Source organism: Staurois parvus, unplaced genomic scaffold (assembly GCF_062004578.1).
Source record: "Staurois parvus isolate SC_StPar_1 unplaced genomic scaffold, SC_StPar_1.0 ptg000054l, whole genome shotgun sequence".
NCBI classification, from domain to species: domain Eukaryota; kingdom Metazoa; phylum Chordata; class Amphibia; order Anura; family Ranidae; genus Staurois; species Staurois parvus.
Window position 1 is genome coordinate 2,648,373 of NW_028317850.1, and position 18,910 is coordinate 2,667,282.

Below are 18,910 nucleotides of genomic sequence, written 5' to 3' on the forward strand. Positions count from 1 at the left end.
ATGGATACTGGATATAACAGCTATAGAGAGTACAGCCACCTCTACACGTCTGTACATGCCTCCAAGTATATCCCAGCATAACATTCATCAGTGTCAGGACAAATTATCGATGTGAATGTTTTACAACTGCTCGTTTATACACTGCATGTGTGCACCGCTACCATTTCGTACCCCAAGAAAGAGACTACCAAACAACATGGTACATGCAGAATCACGGTTTGTTTCTTTAAATTGCAGTTTGAACTAGAAGCCTGAGATGAAAAGGCACTTTGTGGACTTTATGCAGAAGGTGTTTGAGAGAGATCATGCTGAGCCTGCACCTCCTCTTATGGAAGGAGAAGAATGTTGGTATCTACCATGCTTTGGTGTCTACCATCCTCGCAAGCCTGATCAAATTAGGGTGGTCTTTGACTCAAGTGCTTATCATGAAGGCGTCTCCCTCAATGACAATCTTCTCACTGGGCCTAATCTGAACAACAATCTCATAGGAGTTTTACTTCGCTTCAGACAAGAGCTAATTGCGGTTATGGCTGACATTCAGCAGATGTTTCATTGTTTCATCGTCCGTGAAGACTACAGAAACTTCCTCAGGTTCCGATAGTACTGCAATAATGATGTCAACGATGAAGTCATAGACTATCGAATGAAGGTACATGTTTTTGGTAACAGTCCTCCTGCAGTTGCAATTTATGGACTGAAGAAAACAGCTCAAGAGGGTGAGAAAGAATTTGGATCTGATGCAAGACAGTTCGTCGAAAGGAATTTATATGTAGACGATGGACTTAAACCTCTGCCCAATGAAGAAGAAGCTATTGACCTTCTTACCAGAACCAGAACATGCTTGCCACTGCAAACCTCAGACTTCACAAAATCATCTCTAACAGCGACAAGGTCATGACAGCCTTTCCATCTGATGACCATGCTGTCAGTGTGAAGAAATTCCAACTAGGATCTGACCTTTCTGTTACACAACGCAGTCTTGGATTGCTTTGGAATGTTAAACATGACACATTCACATTTCAAGCATCAGCCTGTGCCAAGCCCTTCACAAAGCGAGGAGTATTGTCTACAGTAAACATTTATCATCCCTTAGGTTTCATTACACCTCTTACCATTCAGGGTAAGATACTGCTGAGACAGCTTACTTCTGAAAGCTCAGACTGGGATACCCCCTTACCCAAGGAGAAACAACAAAGGTGGGAATCCTGGAAACAGTCTCTAAAAGCATTAGAACAACTCCAGATACCACGCTTACACCCAAGCATCCTCAAAGAATGCCACCAGAAGAGAGATTCATATCTTTTCTATGCCTGAAGAATGGCACTATGTTCCCACAAGCCTCAACCCTGCTGACTGCGGCAGTCGTGAAGTACCTACTACTGCATTTCACTACACATCTTGGCTATATCCACCATGAAAGAAGGTTCTGCACACATTTACTGCAGGCCTATAAAGGAATTAGTACTTCTTTTGCCCAAAGAGGAAGACAAGTCATCAACCTGATTTAAAGGAAGGTAAGAAGGAATCGTGCATGTTGCTGCCTTCCCTCTGAAGTTGGATTTCCATGTCTCAGCCTGGACTTTTGAGACCAACATCTGTATTATGCTTAATGTTTGCATTGTTTTCCCTTGTTCTTCCCTTTCCTCTTGTTTTACAGATGTTCATAGAAAGAAATGTCATTATTATTTATATTGGACTTGAACTAAAGTTCATTATTATAGAAATCATAGATTTAGACGGGGAGTGTCATGTTTCACATGACTGTCATATTGACTGTTATATGCCTTTAAATGTTTTCAGTGTTTTGTCTCTGCTCCTCCCTTTCCTTTAGTTTAGCTAATGTTGCATAGATAGCCCTCCCCCCTTCCCAGAGATGCATTGCAACAGCCTCATGGCAAGAAGCAGAAACAGTATGTTCCAGGGGCGGACTGACCATTTGGAAACTCGGGCACGGCCGGGGTCAGTAGGGGGCCCCATGAGATGCCCCTGGTACCTTTTTCCATAGGCTTTTTTGCGTTTGGGCAAGGACACAGGGGCCCCGTGATCCCCTATTGCCCGGGGGCCCCATGAGTTGTCAGTCCGCCCCTGGTATGTTCTATGGAATTTCATTGTTGTAAGATTCTCTGTTTATGAAATGAACTTCACAAGATCTACAAGATGTCATTCTCATTGAGTCACTGACTGTGGACCCCAACTGAGGTTGAAGTTATCGCTATCTCATCACAACTGTAAGTTACAGAGATCACACTATCAATGCTTAGATTGGACACACAGAACACCGATGACTCATTGTCTTGATTCAAACTGAAGCATAGTAAACTGTTTGTTTTTTGGAGGGGGGCTCTATCAAGTTGGCTGTAGGGGGCCCCCATGATTTCTAATAGCAGCCCTGCTTAGCAACATGCTACATCTTGTGTATACATTGCAGAATCTTGCAAGTTTTCTAGCAAAGACATTGAAAATGCAGTTTACCACTCCTATCTTCTCTTTCACAGATACATAATGTATCTGTAGTGGGATCAGCAAAGGATGGATGCAGATTAGATCTAGAGAAATGGACATATACAGTAGAAGATAGAATAGGGATTGGGATACTCTGTACTGAAGAAATTTCTTATTTTGCAATTTTTAGTCGCCTACCTGCTATTTTTTTTGGCTTCAACAATTTTAGGCACTGACCCAAAGCACGTAGATCAAGAGGTCAGACTTTTCTCAGGTTGTGGGTCAGTGGCTTAAAAAGTATTAAAGGGAGGAGATCAGGATGGCATGTTTCTCTTAGTGTTACTAAACCCCAGACCCTGCATTCACTATATCTGGTCTCCCACAATACACGGAAATGCAATTATTTTAGTAAATATAAACTGCTAAATACCTTTTCTCATCAGCAGTTAGAGCAGTCTTGTGACTTCTATCAGTGTCCAGTTGAGCACTGGTTAAAGCTTGTAGAGGAGTTTTTATTCTCCTCTGACTGTCCTGTGAGGCTGCACGACTCTTTGCCTGGACAGTGCTGATCACATGCTCCCTTCCCCAAGAAAAAGAAAACTCTCTAGCAATACACCCTAAATTAAGCATATGCAGAGAGTCTCCTAGAGCTCTGTACTATCAGCAGATGGATTGGGGACTGTAGAAGAAGGGGAGGATCAGAGAAGACATTATCAAACAGCCTTTTTACACAATGCAGAGGATTAACCCCTATTTTACTGTTGTGGGTTTAGTAACACTTTAAAGCCTAACTCCAGGTACATAATAAGAGAAATTTTGACTTAATTTGTTTACTTATAATTTCCATATCTTGGAGTGCAGAACAGGTCACAGGCTTGATATTCATAGAGTCTGAGTTATAGGCTGGTACCTTGAAGTGATTGGACACTGGCAAAGCGTTGCTGGACATGCCCCTTCCTGGCCATACCCCTATAACCTTACCCCACTCCATGAGAGCTCAAGTTTTTAAGCAATTTAGAGTAGCGCAGGATTAGCATGGGGGTGTCCTGTATTGTCCTCCAAGATATGGAGTTTAAAGGCAAGTCAAAATTCTTATCTTAATAGTACAGTACAGGACAGGGGCTGAATATTCATAGACCCTGGGATGTCCCCAATCAATGCAAACAGAACTGTGCCAACAGACACAACTCAGAATGCTGCTGTGAAAGTCTTGAAACCAAAAGCTGCACCTGCAGAAGCTTGGCACCTACCTGGTAGAACTTGGAGATGGTATGAATTGTAGACCAGGTGGCTGTCTTGCAAAGCTAGGCAACAGAGGCTTGATTTTGGAATGCCCAGGAAACATCCACCAATTTGGTGATTGCTGGAGGTGTCTTACCCCTAAGGTGTAAGCTCTTGAGATGAGTGGTCTTATCCACCTGGCAAAAGCGCATTTATTATATAAGTTTTGGCTTCCAGATAAACTCTGATAGCTCGGACAATGTCCAGGCAATGGAGAGCGATCTCTTTGGGGTGCTTGGGAGCAGGGCACATGGCACAAAGAGGGAAGGACTATTTCTTCATTAGGGTGGAAGTTAAATATAACCTTAGGCAGAAAGGTAGGTGTTCAGTGCAAGTTTACTTTCTTTGTGAACTATCAGTAAAGGCTTCTTACAAAGGAGGGCTGTTAGTTCGGAGACACATCTGGCAGCCACGTTAACCACTAAGAAGGCCACTTTGCAGGAAAGGTCATCCCCGATGGGTTCAAAAGGTGGTTTCTGCAGGGCACAGACACACAAATTAAGATCCCAAGAAAGCTTAGGGTGCTGTAAGGGTGTTCTAATCTTAGAAACATCCTGAATACATTTTTTTTACCAGGGAAAATTAGGCCAGAGGTTTTTGGAACAAAATAGAAAAGGACGAAACCTGTCCCTTGAGGGTACTTAAGGTCAAATTCTGGTCAAGTCCCAATTGTAGGAAGTGTATGAGGCACAGAGAATTCTATTGGATTAAATTGCCTGTATTCACACCAGCCAAATAAGGATTTCAAGGTACACTAGTAAATTTTTCTGGAATTTGCTTTTCTTGCTTTCAGCAATGTGGGAATGAGAGAATCAGAGACCCCCTGCACCTCAAGACCTGGGTTTCAACAGCCATAATTTTAAAGCCAGTGACTGCAAAGTAGAATGGACCAGGGGTCTGTGGGACAGAAGGTCTGGCCTGTTTTGAAGAGGCCAAGAATTGTCTCATAGAAGTTTGAGTATGTTTGTGAACCAGGTTCTCCTGGGTCAGTTTAGTGCAATGAGAATCACAAGTTCCTTCTCTTGCTCTACTGATGGCCTGAAGCAGCTAATTAGTCTTTGAACGTTTGCAGATAGATGAACTTCTTCCAAATAATCCCTCTCCCCTTCCCCTTCAACTAAGTAACCTGTTATCTGAATTTTTTTAGGAAGACAAGAAAAAGTGCAGTGGCAGCCCATATATATATGTATATTTTAACCCCAACTCCATGAGCACTGCTGGTGCTGGAATCTATGGGTGGAGCAGGGGTCACCTATGTACTTTTTTCATTGCCATGCCAAGTAGGGTTTTTTGTCAGTGATGTAAATTCTATAAAACATCCAAAGACATTTTAAATGTGGTTCACATATAATATAACAGAAGGAATTGTTTGGATTGTGCTGCACAGAAATGTAATTTTAAATACCCAAAATAGAAAATCTATACTTTGCTCTGGGAATAGAAAATGCTAATCGGTAAAATCAATAACGCTATGCATAGTACATAGTGTCAGGGTGAGAGTCTGCAGGAGTCATAGTGAAGGGCACATGTATAACTGCTTTTTAATGATCACGAATGAAGTAGGGAAATATGGCCGCAGAAATTAGTACTATACCTTGTGACAACTGCCAGGCCAGCTGTGTTTACTGAGGAGTAAAATAAACTTCTGCTCCTGCCTAGGAACATAGACATTAAGAACACTGTTATGATTAAACATTCATAACACAACTTGCTCTGCTTGGATTCCATTATGCTTTCATTGTGAGTTTAGCAAAAGTGTAGGTGGGGGGGGGGGGGAGCAGCTCAATGGGTTCTGAGTTAAATGAAAAAAGCATTAAATCAGGGTTGGGCAATCTGCTAGTCTTTAAATAAACTAAGCCAACATGAAACCAAGTCGTAGTGTAACTTCATGACAATTAACTCCGACCAGATCCACATGGGGTAAATGTGCAGTAATGCAGTTCTGGTGAATACTGAGCAGGAGGGCATGCCCAATGAATAGCAAAACATCCCTTGTTATTTCTAATGAAAACATGATACATTTTCATGTACTACTGTACCGGCTTCAGGTGAGAGCAGGCTACATGAAATGGGGTACAGTTTATGGAAGGAGATGCAGATTGACTATATGGGATTGCTACTGGGAAGACTGACTCGGAACTGCGATCAGAACAATGTAATCAACAAAGCAGCACAGCAAACAATAATCTCAAAAGGCCATAATCCCTTAATTTTGGTACAAATGTCACAATAAGAACAGTGGTATCCAACCCATTTTGGGGGCCAAGTAATCTGCCTTCATCAGTGCATATCAAAGTTTCTCAGATGGACTCTGAGAAAAATCCCCATGGAACGCAATCTTTCTCAGAAGCACTCAGTTGGCTTGTATTTGAGATTCTGATCAGCTACTGCTTACCATGAGCCATTTTTACCTACAAAACTGCTGGTACTTAACCTTCACTGAAACGTTCTAGCCTATCATAGCTACCAAACAAAGGACACATCAGCAGGTTAAAAGAAATGGCAACCAAGTCTTTATTCATCTTGCTTGCAGCAAACATAGATTAAAACTTATGCTAAGACCTATTGTGCTCCAAGAAAATATAAACCTTTACTCCACTGAGCATGCCCCATATGGTCCATGAGAACAGCAGGACTATAGCAAGGTTTCTCAACCAAGATTCCATGGAATTCTACGGTTCCTCCAAATGTTGCTAAGGGTTCCATGAGCAATGAGCCATTTCTGCCTCTCAAGTTCCCACTGACACCATTGATCTTTTTAGCTATCTGTTTGTGGATAATTCTTCCCAATGACCACAAGGAACACTCTTCCCATTGCCTATCACACTAATGCATCCCTGAATTGTAGATATATCTATTTTAAGTAGGGATTCCCTGAGCCTGGAAAGTTATTTCAAGGGTTCCTTTGTGTTGAAAAGGTTGAGAAAGCCTGGACTATAGTGTCAATTAAGAGAAGCAGAGGTCTGTAAGCATGGATTAAACAAAGGGTGAGATATTTATTGGACATATTAGCTCCACTTAAGCTGGCCCATATATTGTTAGATTGTTGTTAACTGTTTGTAGTAAAATCATCAGAACAATCTTTCTTGCCAGTCATTTTATTGGGTATAACATTTCATCCAGACCTGCTATTGGAATGGGATCCCAGAACGTAATAAACAAATTTCATTATGCTTGAATTTAATTTGCCTTCTTGTGTTTCTGATAGCACAAGCAGCAGACATGGCACTTAGCAGATGGATGGTAGGATGTTTAAGATTTTGATGTATACTACCTGTATGTGTGCCCCCCCCCCCCCCTTTTCCCCCCACAGTTCGCTTTTTCTACCTATCCCCAATCTGACTATGGGTCGTAGCTGGAAGTGACGGTATTTGCGGTAGCACCCAGTTATCAGAGAAGAATTAGCTCCACTGCTGTATCATCTTGGACACATCAGTTTGCCTATGTTGACATCACATTATGTCTATTGGTTGTATCAATAATCCCATTGATCAAGATGCTGTATGCTCTGTTTACGCTTATGTGATCAGTTTTGCCAATGTGTACCTCCTGTATTCATATACCCCGTGATTGTACAAAATAAAAGAAAAAAAAATTCATTATGCACAATTTTTATCCTAATGAAAACCACATTAACAGTTAGAATTTAATTAATTCAAGGGAAAAAAATCCATTCTGTTCTTTGAATGTTCCTGTTAAAAGATTCTTTAATAGATGTAATAACATTATTAAAAAAATAATATTTCATTTCATGATAGCAAGAGAAGCATGTTGTAAATGTGACACAAGATTGGATTTTACAACAAAGCAATCTAAGAATCATTGCAAATAAACAATTATTTACACCAGACTGTTAGCTGTGTCAATGAAGGGAATGACATTTAGCAATAAAGCTATTTGTTTGGATGTCTGAGGTCTTCGCTAACAAGCTTGCAGCAACTGCACTGCGATTAGTCATTGAAGCTAAATTAATTTTGTAACAGTTTATTATATACGTAAATATAAGTTGAAATACTCTATAACAAATGATATGCAGATTATATTTACAAAGCATAACATCCTTAAGGCATTGTTCTGTACAAATCAGTTTACTGTGATTTGTATGGGAAAAGAATGGTGTTTGGCTTGTTGCACGAACTGTTGTTTTCCTGCGTTTTATTCCATGGAATACACAGTGCATGGGGTACTATCATTTATTAGTCTTTCAAAGTCCAGATAACAGATCCAGTCTAGGTGATGAGGCCATCATCTCTGGAAAATTTATATAAAGAAGGTGCTTCATAAAGGCTCTCTCCATCAGTGCTAAGGTCATCATCGTCATCAAGGTCATTCAACATCTTGCTTGGGGAGTTCCTGCGTCTGCTACAAAAAATACATAGCATTAAACAGTTATGCAAATCGATGACAGAACAAGGAGAAAGGCCATTTTAAATGTAGAAATTCTACATACGGCTTGTCATATTAAAAACATAACAGCAATTTTTGAAAAACATGAAAAAAAAATATTCCTTCTTAACATTTTGCAATGAAAAAACACAAATGTAGAAAAGGAATCACTCTGCAAACAAGTAGTAAAGAGATAGATACATCATAATGAACACAGTATACATCGAAGAAAGAACAAAAATTAAAATGGCCATAATCAGAATGCAGCTATTATGTAAAATGAACCTGTGTTTTTTTTTTTAATTCTTTATTTAGAGTGACAAACCAAACAGCAGACACAATAAGCCAGACAAGTTAGCAGTACAGCAGGTCTTTACATGATTAATATTGAGAGAAAATTAAACAAAGATTATAAGGTATAATAACAAACGTCAGGCAATCAACCTTCAGGAGAGGAAGCATGTGTTGCTGATGGGAGAACGCTAGGGTTCCTACCAATTTTCATTATATTTTAGGTAAGAGGAGGAAAACAAGAGGAGAAGAGAGGGGGAATGAAGGGGAAATAATTGAGAAAAAAGGGTAGAGAGGAGTGAAGGTCCCTGATTTGTAATCTCACTGTCTACTTTGGGCTGGAGGCCAGTAAATTTGTGTATATGACAGAGAAGGGGAATTTAGTCCCATAGAAGCAAGTCTTTCTAAAATGGGCTTCTTGTTTCCTAAGGGATAAAGTAAGCTCCTCCATCCTCATTATGTCATTCACAGAGTTGATCCAATTACTTCCGTTAGGGGTGCAAGCTCTAGCCACATTGATAAGGTGGATTACTACAGAATGGTGATATTTTTGTTTGGAACGGGAGCTGAGGTGAAGACGACAGGCTGCAGGGTCTTGGTCAAGTGAAAGGTCTGTGAGATCTCAGCACATACGCTCTGCCAGAAAAGGCGGACCAGTGGACAGGACCAAACAAAATGTGAAACAGACTGCCTTTATATGCCTTGCACCTTGCCTAGGGTCTACATCCGGGAACATGCAGTGCAGTTTCATGGGGACTCTATACCACCTGGTTAACAACTTGTCCCTACATACCTGTAATCTCCAGGAGATAGAGAATGTATGCCAAAGAGAACAATGAGCTTGCATTGTTTGGAGCCTGTGCTCTTTCACATGCAGAGTAAAGCAACAAGTTCATTTTAATAGCAGTCCAACCAGCAGCTTATATTTACCTCTATTACTTATCCATAAGACCATTAGGAGAGAAGAGAATTTGCTCTGTGTAAGCTCTGAGTTGTGAATTAGAACCTACACAAGGTTGAGCACACTTCTACACCCCGAATGATGGTCCTGGTGATTGGCATTTTAGGCACCCAGCATACGTGATCACATGGAAGGAAGAGGAGTCAGTCATATGCTTCCCTCCAAATAAAGCAGCTGGTAAGCAAAGGAGTAAAGTTAAGCTGCAGGTGAAACTACCATTTAAATGAAATTGTTGCATGGCACTGCAGGAGCAGAGCATAGGTTCACTTTGACCCTGTGGCTGCTAAATATTAAAACACAACTAAAAAAAAACCTGGGCTGCTCTTTGTAAGACATGACACTACTGATATTATTGAATTAAAGCAGAACTAAACTCACAATATGCTCACCTCCACCTTCCAGCAATGTGGCAGTTACATTCCACACTGGCCACTGTCATCTTCTCCCTGGGTGCCAGGCTTTTGGCCTTTCGATTGGCTAGTGGAGGATGACATTGCCCGCACTTGGAGTCATTCAGTCATTCATTCTGGCACAGCTGGAGTGTGCCATGAATGCAGAGCTCAGTTTATATTCAATAGAAAACTGATAGCAGGAAGGTGAGTGTGTATTAAAGCAGAAGTGACATTTCTTTTCTACAATAAAGAATTGCCGACTTCTACAATTTAGGTTTAGTTCCTAAAGTTAGGCTATTGTGATTCTGATCTTTTTGCTACTTGTAAAGTTAAAACAATTGTAACTTTTAATAAATATGTAACTAAATGATCATGCAAACAACTTCTACTGCAAGTTAAAGCTGAATTCCAGGGATGGCATTTTTACATAGATACATTGGTCTAGCTTGGGGCAATGTAAATATGTATGTGCACATACCTGTGGGCTCCCTGTGAAAACTGGAAATCACTGTAGTAGGCACCACTACTACAGTGATCTTCAATAGCTTTCTGGTCCCATGCTGAATGACTACCCTTCAGTTTACGGCAAACAAGAGGTCGCTCGCTCAGCATGGGTGCCATTCAGATAACACTTTCTTTTTTCTCAATGAATGCAAAGTGTTCTCTGATTGGATGAGGTGGAGGTTCATCGCCCTGTTTCTCCACCTTCTCCAATCAGAGAATGCTTTGCATTCATTGAGAAACTACAAAATGTTCCCTGGATGACATCTGTGGCAGAGCAAGCAGTCTTCTGTGTTCAGTAAGTAGTAGGGCAGCCATGGGCCTACATCCCACATCTGAATGTTTTAGAGGATGCGGAAGCTCTGCTGACTTCATTCACTGTTTCTGGTCCTGTCCTATAATCCATGCATTTTGGTTAGAGGTTGATTCCTTCCTTTCCACCTTGTTGGGTCTACCTGTTTATTGTTTTGTTGTAGTTTGTACCTTTTGCTTTGTTCAAACCTCTTAAAACTTAATAACAGTATCTTAAAAAAAAAAAAAAGTAGCAGGGCAGCCACTGCGATCACTCTAGTAGAGATGCCTAATACATTGATTTCCAGTTTCCACAGAGATTCCCTAACTATGGTACAAATATACATATCAACAAACCTATAAGTGCTGCTATATCCCACGACTATAATACCAGGGTCCAGGCTAAGGCAGCTGAATCCTCGTCCCCATCAATTCACAAAGAGAGCCAACAAGATGATATGTCCTCTGCAAACATGAATATCAATGGATATGCAAATGTTAACACATTTCAGCCAATAATGGCTTTAATCATGACAAGCATCATGATTAAGGCCAATATTGGCTGAAACGCGTTGACATTTGTAGCTTTTACTGTGCATATCCATTAAATAAAGCCCATGCTTGCAGAGGAAATATTGTGGTGCAGGCTTTCTTTGTGGATTGACATGCATGTAACTATGTAAAAATTGCCATACCTAGAATTCATCTTTAACAAAATATATCATACAATATGTATTTACAAGTAAATGCAATATTTTTTTAGATGATGTCATTTTTAAAAAAATGGACCTTGAAAAGCAGCCCAGCATTATGGTCTTCCTTGGGAAGAGCCTAATAGCAGCATAAAGAGAACACACACTTGGTAGACAGTGTTCCTTTTGAGATACAAACCTCAGCACACTGGTGAATGTGCCCCAACCACCGAGGCAACATTTAAGAAAATGTACATGTGTTGAGGTTTGAACGTCACTAAAAAACAAATCCTCTGTTACAGTACACCACACAAAATAAGAAAATTATACTTTCTATAAAATAATGTATATATTTGTAATGCTTTTATTAAATGTGCACCAGTCATGAGCTGTACTACACACTAACCTGAGTTCCTTCTTTGCAGCATTAAGCTGTGTTTGTAATTGCTCATTGATGTCAACCTGTTCCTCGAGATCTCTTTGCAGTTTCTTTTTGGAACTTTCTAGCCTATCAATTTCTTCTTCCGCTTCTTCTACTTGTCTCTTCATGGACTTTAGTCGTAGACTTAGCTGGAGATTTTAAGAAGAAACACACGTTAGTTATAGTTAGTCTGGCTGAAAAAAGACAAAAGTCCATCCAGTTCAACTATTAAAAAAAAAAAAGTTATCCTATACCCACAGCTAATCCACAGTTCTGCGAGCAAACATCTGCACTGCCTTGTTCCCCCAACCTCTGCCTAGTCACTCGCCAGTGGATGAAAAAGTGCTTTTTAATGATAACAGGCTGTTATATTATCACTCTATATTGTGACAAGTCAAGAATTTGTATTATGTGTGGACTTGCAAAGTTACTGATAGGTTCACTTTTACTGAAAATGCCTATGACAAGCCAAAGCTTTCAAAGTTTGATAAAGTTTGATAAAACCTAGGGGATTTTCCTATACTGTAAACAGTCCTGAATGCACTTCAAGGTGACACTGATATGGCTGTATTATCCTATCACCACTGGATGACAGAGGGCAATTGTAACTCCAAGCTTTGCAATAAACAGTTTGCTATTGTGTGGCTGAGAAATGAAAACTGGAGGAAAGGAACAATAGAAGTATTAATAATCGTAACCAGCATGGAAGTGTTTTTTTCATTCTTATCCAATTTTACAAAGTTTAAAGATGGAATCTTTTTGGAAATGGCCACATATTCCTTTACACCACCTTTAAAAATAATGGAATCTTGGTATTCTGGAAGTCAGTCAGGAAATGGAGTAAAAGGTGAGTTGTGACAAACAAGAAATATGTACTATGTTGGGTTTATAAACGGAGAGAATCTTAAAGTATAAGCAAAGATTTTTTTACTAAAATTTTCCTATGGATCACGAGTGCAGTTTGTACTGCACTCCTGTGACCCGTTTTCAGATGACAATGGGCTAAAGTCTGCTGTAGGCTGAAGTCATAGAGCCAGTCCTGGCTCTGAAAAGATCCTGACCATGTGACTGGCAATGGCTCAGCTTCTCAATGATCTGTCGAGAGCCTGAGCCAGCCCCTACTGCCCCCACTATAGCCTAACGCTCCAGTGAGCACTGGAGGGGCAGAGCAGAGGGCCAGTGACTGACAGTCACCAGTTCTTTGATCAGGGAACAATGAGAACTGAGTGATCAGCGGTGTTTGATCTCTGGGTTCTCGGTGCACAGGTGGTGGGGACAGTATAAGCATTGGTTTGATGCTGCATCTACCTAGGTGAGTAGAAGGTTGTTTTTTTTTTGTATAGCCTAAAATTCTCTTTTAAGGTCGCCATCAGTGGGCTAATCTCATTACTCATGGGGGGCAGTAAATGACATGCCCATCTTTGCTCAAACCACTAAAACTAGCTGTGGTATAGAATATGACCCATAGATAAGCATTAGTTTATACAAAATTATTGACGTGCCATCTTGATTCTAGCTTCACTCGATAACACCCTGTACAGAAGAGCCTCAGAACTCCTATTTCTTGCTTTTGCCATTGGCCTCTGTGTTCCCTAGACATGCACAAATCCAGAGGTGAAACAGGTATACCTAGCACTGGTTTTACATTGGATGCATTGAGTCCTATCTTTGCAGAAATACTTGCCAAAATGGCTACAAGCCTGAAGGGAAGCAAAGGTGCAGGATATTGATGCAAAATTAGTGGCTTGAATTTTGGGACTATGTACACAGGTGGGCAGACATATTTCAGAAACCCATGTAAACTAACCTGTAGAAGTCATATGCTGCTAATTTGCAGTGCATTTAAAAAGTTATAGCAGTTGTTTTCTCAATAATTAGAGAACATGAGCAGCTAAACATCAAGAATGAATTTTGCTAATATATTTGGAATGTATATATCCAGAGAGAGTGTTTTTTTTTTTTAACAAAATAGACGATGTTGATTTCATTGCATTAAACTACAAAATTACTTCCAATCACCTTACTGACAACTGCAAATCTAAATGCATGTAGAGTATTACCCTGAGACCGGTAAGTACATGCAGACTAGAATGAAATACGAGATGCGGCAGACATGATAAAACATTCATTCTCTTTTCTTGGTAGAAAATGTTTCATGTGATTGGAAGGGTTTATCTCTTGCTATTGAACACTAATTCACACAAGAGCTCAAGCAATGCCTAAACCTGTTGCATCCAGTAAGGTAGATTTACTAAAGGCAGGCAGACTGTTCACTTTGCAAGGAATTATTCCCAGATCGTAGTGAAGGAGGTGAAGCTCTGCTGACTTTCATCATCCAATCACGTGCAATCAAACTGTTTTTTCCTTGCACATGATTGGGTATTCTTAGCAAAATGAAGTTTAACCACACTCATGAAGCTCTGGCGACAACTCCCATGCAGAATGCAACTTCACTTTCAAAGTGAACAGTATATTGGCCTTTAGTAAATCAACACCATTGTTTTTTTGGTTTTTTTTGGGGGGGGGGGCATGCCCACCCTTAGGTAATCCACAAATGAAGCAATTTTCTTTCCTGCAACCACGGGTCGCTGACTGTGTTGAAGTGTAATCCCTCCCTGCTGGCAGAACACAACGATTACTACTGAACTGTAGCTCCCAGCAGTAATCACATGCAAAAAAATTCAACAGGCTGGTTGTACTGAAGTCGATCAATGGATCGACTTCAGTACAACCAACCTGCCCATAGATGGATCACATCTTGGCCCAGTCCCTGCTGAAGCAGCCGAGGTTCGGTCCATCTATAGCCGGCTTTAGAATTAACCTAGAATGAAGCTCACAATTCTATACACAATAAAAAGGAGAACATTAAATTATTACATATCTCAAAATACCTAAGCATCAATTTATCATGTAAGTATTATACACACCACTGGCTGTCTAATATATTTTATTATAATCAGTATTCATTTTCCTGCAAACCCCACTGTTCTCATGCAACATCAGATTGGTGCTGCTTGGAGTTTCACCGCTCAAAGCAACATTAATCAGGTAGACTGAATTTAATGCTTCAAGAATAAAACAGCTGTCATTTGAAAATAAACTTTGTCATCCAAGGCCAAACACGGGGAATACAAAAGCTGTATCTGAGGTCTTTAAACTTGACATACAGTAGTTAATTACGGTTTCAGAGGAGAACCGTTTAAAATTTGCTCTACCTGATCTTTCTGATCGGTTAAAGTGAGATGCTCGTCATCCACCTGCATCATTAACTCCTTCGCCTTCCTCTCCAGCCTGCGGTTGCTGAGTTGGAGGTTTGCCCGATCCCTGTGGAAAGTTAAAGCACATTGTTTGGAAATTGGAGCTGGAAACTGTGCCAGACTCTTCAACTTTCACTCAGAATACTGATGAAACGTATGCTGCATTTAATATTCTGAGGATTTACTGCTTGAAAGTTACATTGCTATGGATCTACCATCGTTAAAAAAAAAAAAAAATTAAAAAACAATAATGAAAATGACACAACTATATATATGTCAACTAACTGTAACAAACAAATATACAGAGACACGGGACAGTTTCTGAAGACGGCAAAGCAAGACATCAGCACAGCAACCAGTCGCAGTGAACTGCGCTGAATCATAAGCAAAGCATTCAAAGGAAAGCATAATAGACATCTGGGTACAGTATGCCAGCTTCCTGTGATGTTATCCTGCACAAGTGGAATACTAATGCCGGAGCTTCGGCTGCAGACACACTGCAATGTCCCAATTTCCCTGCAAACAAACGATCCAAGTGATTGTGTTTGGCCATGGGCAGGTTCCCTTGATTTCACATTTTCTTGGCAGGGTCAAATGGCACTATTTATTTGGCTCTAATTCTTATTCTGTATTTTTTTTTTGAACAAGCGTAAAAAATAAAAAACTGATTGTGAGAATCTCAATATTTATTCTTAAATTATGATTGTACAGTCTTACTTATGAAAAATAAAAATACAGTATTTGCATGCTTTTCCTGTTATGTGACTGAAGTCTTGCCAACTGCCTGACCTCACACATAGTTAATCGGCTTCTGATGCATAGCAGTGTAAAAAAAAGAGAGTTCTATAGCTGCCTACATTGCACTACACTGCTTTATTATTATTATTATACAGTATTTATAAAGCGCCAACAGTTCGCTCAGCGCTGTACATTACAAAGGAAGGAAAAAATGTCACCAGCACACCGAGGATCACCAATATGGGTCCAAAGGTTTTAATAAACCATCACATAGTTACAGCAAGGCAACGTTTCGGAGTCTCGCAGGACCCCTTCATCAGGCATGTGACAAATCGTGATAGAAACTGGAGAACTATTTAAAAAAAAACATCCACCAATCAGAGTGAAGTGAAATGAGCTTGGCCCCACCCCATGATGTCATGTTCCCTCCAAAAATGTATTCAAATCAATGTAAACAGAAACAATACAAACTGCAAAAATAAATAAACAATAATCAGATGTACATAAACTGCATTCCTGGGGATATAAACATTGTGGTCACATGTGTATCATGGTACTCCCCGGATTGTAATAAAAGTGTCAGCTGAAAGCAGCGCTGGGTTCTGGAATCAACAACCAGCAGCATATATGTCCCTGACAGAAGATAAAGACTGTTACCTAGAAATGTGGGAGGGTTGTCTCCGATTGCCAAGTGAGCTGCAATGGGGACACACCTACAGTGGTCCTATTAGTGCAGCGGCCGACAGTTTCATAGCGACGCATGTCACCTGCATGCACCATGAGAGTTTACTACTCACACATGCGCTCAAAGACATTCCTGCACCGGTCGCCATCATCATGGAAACCCATGATGTTGGCGCCGGGAAGGACAAGACGGAGGCAAGTCGCCGGCGTCATAGAAACATATGGCGCCGACGCCACACAAACCAGTGGGTGGGCGGGGTTGCAGAGATGAGCTGTGAAGAAAAAAGAACGCAAAGAAAACAGATTGAGGGCTAGTTCACACCACATGCATTTCAGTTACTTTTCATCTGCATCCAAAGATAAAGTAGTATACTATACATGGTTGCCAATGTCATAGTTCACATCAGTGTTCGTAGTTCCAGTGCGTTCCAGCTGCAGATAAAAAGCAGAACAAGCCGCATCTCACTCGTACAGAGCTGCACTGGAATGCTGCAAAACGCATCAAAGCGTACCGGAGTGCACCAAAAATATGCCGTATTACACATATCCCCATCTCAAATGAAAAAAGAGAGGGGAAACAAATGGACTAGAATGTATAAAAAATACTTTGGAATGCATAAAAAATGCACCAGATATGCCAAAAACCGTGTCAAAACGCACAGGCAAAGACGCATCTGGAACGCATCTTGACTACGTATTCATAGTGCGAACCAGCCCTGAGAATGATGATAATCAGTCCATGAATGGAGCTGGGGAAAAGTGAAAGAAAAGGGAGTGATAAAATGGAAAAGAGGCTAGAAAAAAAAAAAAAAAAAATGTATAGAGGTGACACAGCTCACCTACTTGCAGGAAGAAAGAGAGAGACCACTGTGAATAGTGCAAATGTGAAAAATCTAAACCAAAAGTTATCTACAAAACTATATACACTTCAATCATGAGGAATCATCATAACCAAAGTTCATCTGCGATCCAAAAAGCACACATATGATGTGTTAGTATTAAGTCCCCTCGGTTGTGTTGTGTCAAGGGTATGGATCCAATAAGCTTCACGACGGAGGAGGAAGTTGTCACGATCTCCTCCTCTCGCCAATCGACTGACGTGTTCAATGGTCATGCCCCTCAATTCATGTACCTGGTGTCCTGCCGAAATAAAATGGACTGCTACGGGTTTGCTCAAATCAATGGGTTCACCTTTGGTACTCTTGACTAGAGCTGTCCTAATGTCACTCCTATGTTTCTGAAATCTTCGCTTAAAGGGACCTTTTGTTTTGCCCACATAAACTAGTGAGCATGGGCATTGCAGAATATAAACGCAGTGATCGGTGTTACAGTTCAGGTAACCCTGTATCTGGTAACGTTTCCCACTGTGGGGATGTGTGAAATATTCCCCACAGATCAATGAGTTGCATACATTACAATTGTAACACTTATAGCAACCCTGTCTTTCTGAGAACTTGAATACTGCCTTAGCGTATTTGGTCCTAGGGTCCGCTTGAACTAATAAGTCACGTAGGGATCTACCTCGCTTATGCGCCATCAATGGTGGATTCTTTAAGTCGGGTGATAGTGTCATCAGCTCTAAGGATGTTCATGTTATGCATGACCGATTATTGTTTATTTATTTTTGCAGTTTGTATTGTTTCTGTTTACATTGATTTGAATACATTTTTGGAGGGAACATGACATCATGGGGTGGGGCCAAGCTCATTTCACTTCACTCTGATTGGTGGATGTTTTTTTTTAAATAGTTCTCCAGTTTCTATCACGATTTGTCACATGCCTGATGAAGGGGTCCTGCGAGACTCCGAAACGTTGCCTTGCTGTAACTATGTGATGGTTTATTAAAACCTTTGGACCCATATTGGTGATCCTCGGTGTGCTGGTGACATTTTTTCCTTGCTGATTCTGTTTGGTTCCAGCCAACGGTCACTGCAGCACCCACTCATACACACAGCCATTTTTAACGCAGGAACGTGTGCGTTTGGATCATATACTTGTACATTACAAAGGGGGACAGAACATGAGACAGAACAATACCAATACAATGTGATACACGAGGGGTTATGAGGCACTTCTGTACACTCAGGAGCTGAGAAACAAATTTGCCATCCAGGGGCGGACTCACAATTCATGGGGCCCCCGGGCAATAGGGGATCATGGGGCCCCTGTGTCCTTGCCCACACTCAAACCACACCCAAACAAAACCTATAAAAAAAAGTACTAGGGGCATTTCATGGGGCCCCATACTGACCCCGGGCCCTCGGGCAGTGCCCGAGTGCTCGAATGGTCAGTCCGTCTCTGTTGCCATCCCTTTCACTTAACCTGAAGTGTCATTGTATGACAAAGCAAGTGGGGATAAATAAGGAAACAAATAAAAAGCATTTTGAAAAAAAGGTAAGGTTCACCTTTTTATTAAAAAAAGGAAAGTTCTTCTTTAATTCACCTTCCACCAAACTCATTGGACCCATGAAACGGATTTCCATTGCTTAATCACTTAAATACCGGGCACTTATACCCCCTTCCTGACCAGGGCAATTTTCAGCTTTTAGTGCTATCGCACTTTGAATGACAAA

General features: G+C 40.7%; 1 protein-coding gene across 2 annotated transcripts in view; it reads right to left on the reverse strand.

The window, feature by feature from the left end:
* Positions 1-7,412: 7,412 nt before the first annotated feature.
* The window catches only part of CGNL1 (cingulin like 1), a 136,808-nt gene continuing 125,310 nt past the window's right edge, over positions 7,413-18,910 (reverse strand). Inside the window, exons 17-19 of one of the 2 annotated variants that reach the window (XM_089667771.1) lie at positions 14,874-14,982; positions 11,644-11,807; positions 7,413-8,082 (exon numbers count right to left, since the gene is read on the reverse strand). In XM_089667771.1, coding sequence (XP_089523897.1) covers positions 7,953-8,082; positions 11,644-11,807; positions 14,874-14,982 — 403 coding nt within the window. In that variant the 3' untranslated portion in view covers positions 7,413-7,952. Of the gene's footprint in view, positions 8,086-11,643; positions 11,808-14,873; positions 14,983-18,910 lie in introns of both variants that reach the window. The other variant, XM_089667765.1, reaches the window with a different exon arrangement.